General features: G+C 40.2%; 1 protein-coding gene across 1 annotated transcript in view; it reads right to left on the bottom strand.

Moving 5' to 3' along the window:
• LOC124596480 (meiosis regulator and mRNA stability factor 1) overlaps positions 1-12032 on the bottom strand; it is a 219500-nt gene that overhangs the window by 132957 nt on the left and 74511 nt on the right. The window contains exons 9-10 of the mRNA XM_047135626.1: positions 5174-5293; positions 3727-3893 (exon numbers count right to left, since the gene is read on the bottom strand). Of these exons, the coding sequence (XP_046991582.1) occupies positions 3727-3893; positions 5174-5293 (287 nt within the window). The remainder of the gene's footprint in view (positions 1-3726; positions 3894-5173; positions 5294-12032) is intronic.

Genomic DNA, 12032 nt, shown 5'->3' on the forward strand with positions numbered 1-12032 from the left:
TAATATACTAATTTGTAAGCCACAAATTTCAACATCAAAATCATTTCCTTCTTTCATGTCTAGAGGCTGGATTTCTGACAACTTCTCTTTCCCTTCAAAGATATATTTGATCTCTCATTCTATATGTTTCCTGTCAGTTGCCATCATTCCATGGTAACTGCTCAAACACAGCTGTAAATCATATCAATTTATTACTCTGGAAAAAATATTAAGATTATTGCATGTAAGGGTACTACATCTTTTTTTCCTCATTCAAATAGTTTTATTTTATTAACACTAAGCACAGAATTACCTTTCATTCACAAACATATTAAATTTTTTGTTTCCATTTTGAAAATGGAAAAACATTAAAATATGAAAAATAGGCAAATAAAAACTACCTGTAACAACTTTTACATTGTTTTTATCAAAGTTGCCAGGAAATTTGTCAACTTTCCATGAACATCGAGGTCCTCTGCAAATGACCCAAGCTGTAAGTGCACAGTGATAGGAAAGGAAATTGGCCTTGGCTGTGATTAAACAATCATCCTTTGTCTCGAGCGATTAAGACAAAGCACAGAAAACCTAAATCAATGTTCAGGGGAAGATTTGGATCTCGCTAGTTATGAGCATCAGTCCGAAGTCTTAATCACCGCATCATCTCACATAAGTTCGTCTGGTTCCGACTGTGGTAATGAATCTTCAATATCTTAAGACAAACCAGAAAATTTTATTAGTAACACAGTACAGAGGGTTAATAAGTGGCTGTGGAGTTTCAGATGGCTGTAGGAAAACTACAAGGCATACAAGGAAAGTGAAATATCAGTGTATATAGCACCTCTCCAATTTTAGATTCTGAATACAAATCATGACATAATTGCAGAGAGCACCAATACGCGACACAATGAACAGGTTTTCAAAGTGGGCCAATACCATCACACCTTTCCAGGCAGCAATGAGTCGCACCCATGTGCTGTTCCAACCGTGTTGATGTCTATTGCGGCTGGGACAATATGCTCTACCCACTTGTGTAATTTTTCAGTATGTCTTTTTTTTAGTTTTTGCAGTCATCATCTGAAAAATTATTCCTAAATATGAACATGTGTTTCTATAGCTATTACTGCTACACGTGTAAACACCCTTTGACTGAGTCCTAAACAGAAGCACTATGAGCACCAACTGCCTCATGGCATTTTTTACTTTTTTAATTTGACAATTATTCTGATAACCTAATGTGAAAATAATTCTATAGTTCAGTATGGTTCAACCAAAGAACACTGTCATTTTGTAACAATAATATACACTCCTGGAAATTGAAATAAGAACACCTTGAATTCATTGTCCCAGGAAGGGGAAACTTTATTGACACATTCCTGGGGTCAGATACATCACATGATCACACTGACAGAACCACAGGCACATAGACACAGGCAACAGAGCATGCACAATGTCGGCACTAGTACAGTGTATTTCCACCTTTCGCAGCAATGTAGGCTGCTATTCTCCCATGGAGACGATCGTAGAGATGCTGGTTGTAGTCCTGTGGAACGGCTTCCCATGCCATTTCCACCTGGCGCCTCAGTTGGACCAGCGTTCGTGCTGGACATGCAGACCGCGTGAGACGACGCTTCATCCAGTCCCAAACATGCTCAATGGGGGACAGATCCGGAGATCTTGCTGGCCAGAGTAGTTGACTTACACCTTCTAGAGCACGTTGGGTGGCACGGGATACATGTCTACGTGCATTGTCCTGCTGGAACAGCAAGTTCCCTTGCCGGTCTAGGAATGGTAGAACGATGGGTTCGATGACGGTTTGGATGTACCGTGCACTATTCAGTGTCCCCTCGACGATCACCAGTGGTGTACGGCCAGTGTAGGAGATCGCTCCCCACACCATGATGCCGGGTGTTGGCCCTGTGTGCCTCGGTCGTATGCAGTCCTGATTGTGGCGCTCACCTGCACGGCGCCAAACACGCATACGACCATCATTGGCACCAAGGCAGAAGCGACTCTTATTGCTGAAGACGACACGTCTCCATTCGTCCCTCCACTCACGCCTGTCGCGACACCACTGGAGGCGGGCTGCACGATGTTGGGGCGTGAGCGGAAGACGGCCTAACGGTGTGCGGGACCGTAGCCCAGCTTCATGGAGACGGTTGCGAATGGTCCTCGCCGATACCCCAGGGGCAACAGTGTCCCTAATTTGCTGGGAAGTGGCGGTGCGGTCCCCTACGGCACTGCGTAGGATCCTACGGTCTTGGCGTGCATCCGTGCGTCGCTGCGGTCCGGTCCCAGGTCGACGGGCACGTGCACCTTCCGCCGACCACTGGCGACAACATCGATGTACTGTGGAGACCTCACGCCCCACGTGTTGAGCAATTCGGCAGTACGTCCACCCGGCCTCTCGCATGCCCACTATACGCCCTCGCTCAAAGTCCGTCAACTGCACATACGGTTCACGTCCACGCTGTCGCGGCATGCTACCAGTGTTAAAGACTGCGATGGAGCTCCGTATGCCACGGCAAACTGGCTGACACTGACGGCGGCGGTGCACAAATGCTGCGCAGCTAGCGCCATTCGACGGCCAACACCGCGGTTCCTGGTGTGTCCGCTGTGCCGTGCGTGTGATCATTGCTTGTACAGCCCTCTCGCAGTGTCCGGAGCAAGTATGGTGGGTCTGACACACCGGTGTCAATGTGTTCTTTTTTCCATTTCCAGGAGTGTAGTAAATTAGAATCCTTAATTAATTGCAAAGCCAAGCATCTTCTCAAATGATACTGAATAGCCAAATAATACTTCCATGCCCTAAAAAATGTGTCGCACTACATATTACACTTGCCATAATTAACACAATGTGTGTCAAACTTTTAATATCTCCACTATCCAATCCATCAGTAACAGAACCTCCACCATAACCTCTTATAAAGCATATATAATCAAGATAAGGGGACTCACTGTACACATTCTTGAAACAAGTTTTTTCTCACAACTGGCAGAATCACCACCAAGCTATCAGAACAAACAGCCAAAGGCACAATAATTCTGTCAGTTTGCTGTTCAATAATACTGCAGGTAACTACATAATTATTCCACTATAGGGAACACTTTTTCTACAATGCTCTATGTGATGTTACATATGTATAATGTTCAGAACCGTATGATCTATTTTTGCTGTGTATATGCAATCTGGAAGTAGAGCATCACACATACATCACCTTTTTGTTCATTATTTTTTATTTTGCAGTATTACTCTTATTTCCCTTTCCACTATCAGAGACTTCAAAATCTATATTTACTTACACCTATTACACCATTGTGAAATGGAGTCTTCAGATAAGATCAAAGCTTTCTAAATCATTGCCAGCTCAACAAGGGAGACAATCTCAACCTTGGAACTATTGGCTCAAGTCTCGAAATGTCATCATTTACTCCAGGTTGGTAAAGATAAAGACAGTAAAAGACTTAAATGTTAACTTCCCAATACTTCGATATAGTGTGATAACAGTCAATATTCTAAAAGGTGGTAGATTTTACAACTTACTGGGTAATTCCAAATACGACATTTTATATGACCTGTCTACAAGTCAACAGCTTGTGCAACGTAAGTAAACAGTTTCAATGACATAAGCAAACAGCGTCTCTTAGAATACTTCTGACTTACAATTATAAATGTTAATTTCACTGTAAATTATCAATGAATGAGTTAAATACCAATTTACAAATGGATTTGTTTATGTATTTCTGTACCTGAATGTTATGTCTGACTGCTGCTACCGGATCTGGTAAAGACATCATACAAGATGCTATATTATTCACTGGAGAAGATGTGCGGCAGCGCTTTTGGAAACCAACTGATTGAAGAGCAGACACTGTAATATTTTGGTCATTTTGTTCTGCCTTACCACTCTCACTCACTGCATAAAAACAAATATTGCATTAATTTTATAAAATTAATAAAAGCAATATTATCAATAAATTTTTATGCATGTGGAAATCCTCCATCATCCAATAATGAAAGAATAATATAGCGACTTTAGATTAAGACTCAAAGAAATTATACTTCCCACAATATTTTAGTGCTATTCATTAACATCATTTAAGTGTAATGAACATGGTTTACATTAATACTGTGGGCACACTTGAGGAATAGCTTTATTCATCTTCACCGATCTTCCCAAGTTTTGGCATTTTCTTGTTCCTTAATTTAAGGGTGTTTGTAACTGCAGCAATGTGAAAATGTACTTTTTATTATACCAATTTCAATTTTTGAGTGCAAGTCTCCACATTTGTCAACAAGCACAATTTGTCTAGTCATTATTAAATGGATTATGAGGTGCTACATGGGCATAGCTGATATTGCAGTCATGGACCATAAACACTTAGGGTGGCATACAAGAAGAATTATCTATAAGGAGATGGGGACATGAATATTCTATTACCACAACTGAAGGTGAATTTCATACCTGATACCTGAAAGTCTGGGACTTAATGCTATATTTTTCACTTGCAGTCCTAAATTGTGACATCTTTCTGAACTTCAATGAAATGTGAAACTTTGGTTTCTCCTAGCACATAAAACGTTCAAACAACAAATGAGATACCTCTAACAACTGCCTGTACTTCAACAGATGCACATCTTGTAATTTTCAAGGCACAAATGCACAAAGAGCACTGTCCAAGGGAATTTAAAACCTCGGTATGCAGTTTACTGTATTTGTAACAACTGACTGATACATACTGAAAGCACAAACTCTTCAGAAATGACACTTAATAACTACGATGAAGCTTTAAAATAGTTGTGTGACAAAGGAACAGTAACAAGATACTGAAGCTCAGGTAGTATTTTCACTCATGTTTTCCTGCTTCAAGATGAATATAGCTAGAGCTTCAAAGATGCACAAACTTGGGGCTAATTCACTTGAACTCTATGAGTGTAGTCTACAAATTTCACATCTGTATCAACGAACAATACTACTTTCCTAGCTTCTGCTCAAGTGGTGCTCATTTAAGCAATAATGAAATTTATCACACAAGAAGTAACAATGATTATGAAAATACAGAATTAATAGTTCCTATTACTAATCCAATTACAAATTTTTGGTCATTAATTCAAGATGATTTATTTCTAACTATTTTCAGACTTGCCAACAGTCTGAATATACAAGTTAGAGCCAATACTGCAGAATTTTTTTACCTCTATGTGTTCCTCTGATTCGACGATAACCTTCGGGTGTTTTAAGATTTCCACCGCTGTATGAGACTGATTTGTGGGCTGTATTAACGTTCATTACATACTTTGGCCAAACAGAGCCACCTAAAAAAACAGATCAAGACATTAGTACATGCTGCCCATGTTCCAACTATCATTCATTCCTCATTCCAAAATGTATATTCTGGAATATATGATATTCAATATAAAGATCAAAATTTATGATTACAGCACAGCATACATTTTCTGAAGAGTGCATCTGAAAATTTACTTTTTAACAATATAAAAATTGAAATTATTAAGTAAAAACAATATTATGAAAAGAGATTGCTAATGACCAAATAGAGGAGAGGCTGAGTTGCAGACAGGCGCAACAAAAAGACTGCTATACATTTAAGTTTTTGGCCAAGACCATAAGGCAACCTTCTAAAGTAAAAAAACACTTATGACTGCTATATCTGGCCACTGCAGACAGAACGCAGCTATTGTGTTTAACAAATGCAGCAATCCAAAGTGGAACTGGGAAGGTGGAGGGAAGGCATGGTATGGATGGAGGAGAGAGGAGCACTTTCTGGCAGAGTGTGCAAGGACTAACTGGCAATAGGACAAGGCTGCCAACTGTAATGTTAGGGGGATTGGGAGGGGGACAGGGAGGGGGAGGAGGGGATAAGGAAACGAAAATGAGATGATCGGAGAAGAGGCAAATACCAGGATCAGAGAAGAGGCAAATACCAGGATCAGAGAAGAGGCAAATACCAGGATCAGAGAAGAGGCAAATACCAGGATCAGAGAAGAGGCAAATACCAGGATCAGAGAAGAGGCAAATACCAGGATCAGAGAAGAGGCAAATACCAGGATCAGAGAAGAGGCAAATACCAGGATCAGAGAAGAGGCAAATACCAGGATCAGAGAAGAGGCAAATACCAGGATCAGAGAAGAGGCAAATACCAGGATCAGAGAAGAGGCAAATACCAGGATCAGAGAAGAGGGAAATACCAGGATCAGAGAAGAGGGAAATACCAGGATCAGAGAAGAGGGAAATACCAGGATCAGAGAAGAGGGAAATACCAGGATCAGAGAAGAGGGAAATACCAGGATCAGAGAAGAGGGAAATACCAGGATCAGAGAAGAGGGAAATACCAGGATCAGAGAAGAGGGAAATACCAGGATCAGAGAAGAGGGAAATACCAGGATCAGAGAAGAGGGAAATACCAGGATCAGAGAAGAGGGAAATACCAGGATCAGAGAAGAGGGAAATACCAGGATCAGAGAAGAGGGAAATACCAGGATCAGAGAAGAGGGAAATACCAGGATCAGAGAAGAGGGAAATACCAGGATCAGAGAAGAGGGAAATACCAGTTGGTGCAGTGGCAGAGAATGGTGCACAATGAGGGTGACAGGACATGAATTGGGAATAGGTGACAGGGCAGAGGGGGGGGGGGGGCATGGGGGCATGCACACACTGTGGAGGTTGTAGGGACAATAAGTTACTATAAGTTGAGACCGTGATAATTTTGGGAGTGAAGAATCTGTTTTAACGATGACTCCCATCTGCGCATTTCAGAAAAGATGGCAGTACACGTAACAATCCAGATGAATCTGGCAGATATTGTGAAAGTTGCCCATAATTTTCCTGCCTCGCACATTATCCAGTGCCTGCAATTATGAAACCAGTGTTAATTCAATTTGTCTTGCTGGTGCTTTAAGTGCTTGTTAAGCTAACTTTATGCATTAGCATTAAATTTAATGCTGTGTAATAGACCAATGGATAATCCAGGATGGAATAATGATTGTATTATTAAAGGTAACAATGTAAATGGATAGATAAAAGAATCTACTCACCACTTCACGGCATGGGAACACACACACACACACACACACACACACACACACACACAATAACTTTTACATACTTTTTGAGCCAGTGGCTTGTTCTTCTGAAAGACGACTTGTTAAAGGGGCAGGAAGGTTTTGGCAGTTCTCAACACTCACTCTTTCCTTCTCATTCCATCCGGTAAGTCTCCTCTGATCTGGGGTTCTGGGTGACTTTTCTGAACTAACATTACAGTATTATTAAAGGAACAGATTGCTGCTCACCAAGGATAGCGATCTATTATTCTTGTAATTCTGTTTAATCCTATGTGTGTGTTGCCAGACACATTTGCCATTACTTAAAGCTCTATTTTTGGAGAGCTCACTATGCCTTAGTGAAGTGAAAATCAGGTGTGGTAATAAGTTGGTTAAAAGTGAACTTTTCTGGTTAGAGCGCTGGCCAGCTGAGTAAATTATGTTTGTATTACTCGCCATTAATTTTTCTAAACTAGCCCTCTGTTTTAATTATTTGTACATTATTTTGCCTTGTTGGCAACTGAACTTTGCCCAATGTGTACATTTGCGTGGCTACTGCCATTGCTTGCTGTCCCTGATTTTATATGTTGGTCTCACATAAAGACGACCTTTAATATAAATTTAGCTACTCAGGGTGTACATGCGGTCAAAGAAAAAAAAAAAAAATTCTCAGATTCTTCCCAGATTTCCCGGTTAAAAATACACTTTCTCCCAGGTGAAAACAAACATTTCCCATGTTAAGTGACAGCATACTTTTCCTCACAACTGTAAATCCTTTGAATAGTTATGGGTTTATACACAGGTTTAGAATTTCCCGGCACTGTAGAAAATTAAACTCATGGAGGTAAAAAAGCAAAAAATATACAATGTTGGAAAAATTTTTGATGTGCAGCAACAAGTACGCTCCATATTTTCGTATTACCCAAAGTATGTATGTGAATTCCACCAAACACTTCATGTTACTTTCCGAAGCATTGAACTAGAGATTGTGATGCACTTTTGTAAGCCAGTCATAGCTCATGTCACGTGATCTCACCAGCTGATGACAATGGATATTACGGGATATTAAGAGAATAGGACACTTGATGTAGTCAGCCAAAAGCAACATCATTGTTGAGTAGTGCGAACACACAAATAGGGAAAGTTAATGGTTTATATTAATATACATAGTGTTACTACAAGAAAACAAAGCTTTCAAATATAATATTGGTTTCTCAGATTTGTGAAGACTTAGAACCACTGACTATCTCCCAAAAATATTGCTGCCCTACCACAGCAAGGTAGGTTAGAAAATTTAAAAAGGGAAATGGATAGGTTGAAGTTAGATATAGTGGGAATTAGTGAAGTTCGGTGGTAGGAAGAACAAGACTTTTGGTCAGTTGAATACAGGGTTATAAATACAAAATCAAATAGGGTAATGCAGGAGTGGGTTTAATAATGAATAACAAAAATAGGAGTGCGGGTAAGCTACTACCAACAGCATAGTGAACGCATTATTGTGGCCAAGATTGACACGAAGCCCATGCCTACTACAGTAGTACAAGTTTATATGCCAACTAACTCTGCAGATGATGAAGAAATTGATGAAATGTATGATGAGATAAAAGAAATTATTCAGGTAGTGAAGGGAGACGAAAATTTAATAGTCATGGGTGACTGGAATTCAAGAGTAGGAAAAGGGAGAGAAGGAAACATAGTGGGTGAATATGGATTGGGGGAGAGAAATGAAAGAGGAAGCCGTCTAGTAGAATTTTGCACAGAGCATAACTTAATCATAGCTAACATTTGGTTCAAGAATCATAAAAGAAGGTTGTATACATGGAAGAATCCTGGAGATACTAGAAGGTATCAGGTAGATTATATAATGGTAAGACAGAGATTTAGGAACCAGGTTTTAAATTGTAAGACATTTCCAGGGGCAGATGTGGACTCTGACCACAATCTATTGGTTATGACCTGCAGATTAAAACTGAAGAAACTGCAAATAGGTGGGAAATTAAGGAGATGGGACCTGGATAAACTGACTAAACCAGAGGTTGTACAGAGTTTCAGGGAGAGCATAAGGGAACAATTGACAGGAATGGGGGAAAGAAATACAGTAGAAGAAGAATGGGTAGCTCTGAGGGATGAAGTAGTGAAGGCAGCAGAGGATCAAGTAGGTAAAAGGACGAGGGCTAGTAGAAATCCTTGGGTAACAGAAGAAATACTGAATTTAATTGATGAAAGGAGAAAATATAAAAACGCAATAAATGAAGCAGGCAAAAGGGAATACAAACATCACAAAAATGAGATCGACAGGAAGTGCAAAATGGCTAGGCAGAGATGGCTAGAGAACAAATGTAAGGATGTAAAGGCTTATCTCACTCAGGGTAAGACAGATACTGCCTACAGGAAAATTAAAGGGACCTTTGGAGAAAAGAGAGCCACTTGTATGAATATCAAGAGCTCAGATGGAAACCCAGTTCTAAGCAAAGAAGGGAAAGCAGAAAGGTGGAGGGAGTATATAGAGGGTCTATACAAGGGTGATGTACTTGAGGACAATATTATGGAAACGGAAGAGGATGTAGATGAAGATGAAATGGGAGATACGATACCGCGTTAAGAGTTTGACAGAGCACTGAAAGACCTGAGTCGAAACAAGGCCCTGGGAGTAGACCACATTCCATTGGAACTACTGACGGCCTTGGGAAAGCCAGTCCTGACAAAACTCTACTATCTGGTGAGCAAGATGTATGAGACAGGCGAAATACCCTCAGACGTCAAGAAGAATATAATAATTCCAGTCCCAAAGAAAGCAGGTGTTGACAGATGTGAAAATTACCGAACAATCAGTTTAATAAGTCACTGCTGCAAAATACTAACGCGAATTCTTTACAGACGAATGGAAAAACTGGTAGAAGCCGACCTCGGCGAAGATCAGTTTGGATTCCGCAGAAATGTTGGAACACGTGAGGCAATACTGACCCTACAACTTATCTTAGAAGCTAGATTAAGGAAAGGCAAACCTACGTTTATAGCATTTGTAGACTTAGAGAAAGCTTTTGACAATGTTGACTGGAATACTCTCTTTCAAATTCTGAAGGTGGCAGGGGTAAAATACAGGGAGTGAAAGGCTATTTTCAATTTGTACAGAAACCAGATGGCAGTTATAAGAGTCGAAGGGCATGAAAGGGAAGCAGTGGTTGGGAAGGGAGTGAGACAGGGTTGTAGCCTGTCCCCGATGTTATTCAATCTGTATATTGAACAAGCAGTAAAGGAAACAAAAGAAAAATTCGGAGTAGGTATTAAAATCCATGGAGAAGAACTAAAAATGTTGAGGTTCGCCGATGACATTGTAATTCTGTCAGAGACTGCAAAGGACTTGGAAGAGCAGTTGAACGGAATGGATAGTGTCTTGAAAGGACGACATGAGATGAACATCAACAAAAGCAAAACGAGGATAATGGAATGTAGTCGAATTAAGTCTGGTAATGCTGAGGGTATTAGATTAGGAAATGAGACACTTAAAGTAGTAAATGAGTTTTGCTATTTGGGGAGCAAAATAACTGATGATGGTCGACGTAGAGAGGATATAAAATGTAGACTGGCAATGGCAAGGAAAGTGCTTCTGAAGAAGAGAAATTTGTTAACATCGAGTATAGATTTAAGTGTAAGGAAGTCGTTTCTGAAAGTATTTGTATGGAGTGTAGCTATGTATGGAAGTGAAACATGGACGATAAATAATTTGGACAAGAAGAGAATAGAAGCTTTTGAAACGTGGTGCTACAGAAGAATGCTGAAGATTAGATGGGTAGATCACATAACTAATGAGGAGGTATTGAATAGAACTGGGGAGAGGAGGAGTTTGTGGCACAACTTGACAAGAAGAAGGGACCGGTTGGTCGGACATGTTCTGAGGCATGAGGGGATCACAAATTTAGCATTGGAGGGCAGCGTGGCGGGAGACCAAGAGATGAATACACTAAGCAGATTCAGAAGGATGTAGGTTGCAGTAAGTACTGGGAGATGAAGATTGCACAGGAAAGAGTAGCATGGAGAGCTGCATCAAAGCAGTCTCAGGACTGAAGACAACAACAACAACAACAACATCAGTTCTCTTTAGTACGCACTCTATGCTACACGCATTGTGTGTATGCTGTGAGAATAGAAGTATTAATACTAAGTGATGGTAGTGCGAGTGATTATTTTCGTAATTACCACACCCACTCCCCATTACCTATAGGTTAATAGGCTGCAAGAGAAGCTAAGCTTTCACATAAAATGTTGATCTTTGTTGCCTGTGTTACACTTTAAGATACAACACGCAACTCTGACTGTAAAATTTTTAATAATGACATAAATGTGATCTTCTGGGCTCAAAATTCTTCTAAATGGCATATCCTCAGAGAGCTGACTTAATTGAGTGTCAAACGCTCTGTAATATTCATCGTACATTCTTGCACATATTTCATGTTGTGTAAATGGAAATGTACTTTGAAAATGATGCTTTTCAAACTACCATTCGCAATATTTTCCCGCAACCTGTTAGAAATGGATTCATTTCAGGTAGTTGCCACAGAGCGTCAGATAACAGGCAACACCGCGCTTGTGCAGCTACGACGATGTAGGAAGCCCGTAAGATCGCAGGTGTCAAACATTGAAAGAACTTACATTATGTCATAAAAGCAACAAGACATCAGAAGATACTCCAACAGCAGTGGAATTTCGTGAACCATACTAATATGCATAATTTCGCTTAAAGTGCACATCCGCATATCCAGATTCCAATGAAGTAGGCCTCAATCTGATATTAAGCTTTTTAGTGCGGTTTTCGGGAAGCAAACTTTTTTAGAGTACCAGTATTGTATCATCTCATATTTGGTTCTTTATTATGGCATAATGCCGTATGTGCTGGAAGACGAAAACGTGCACTTGAAATGCAGCAAACAGTTGAAACTAGCCAACACTGTGGAATTAAACCCTTCATTTCAAATAAATTGACTGCATCAGTAGAAAA

Source organism: Schistocerca americana, chromosome 2 (genome assembly GCF_021461395.2).
Source record: "Schistocerca americana isolate TAMUIC-IGC-003095 chromosome 2, iqSchAmer2.1, whole genome shotgun sequence".
Classification (NCBI taxonomy): domain Eukaryota; kingdom Metazoa; phylum Arthropoda; class Insecta; order Orthoptera; family Acrididae; genus Schistocerca; species Schistocerca americana.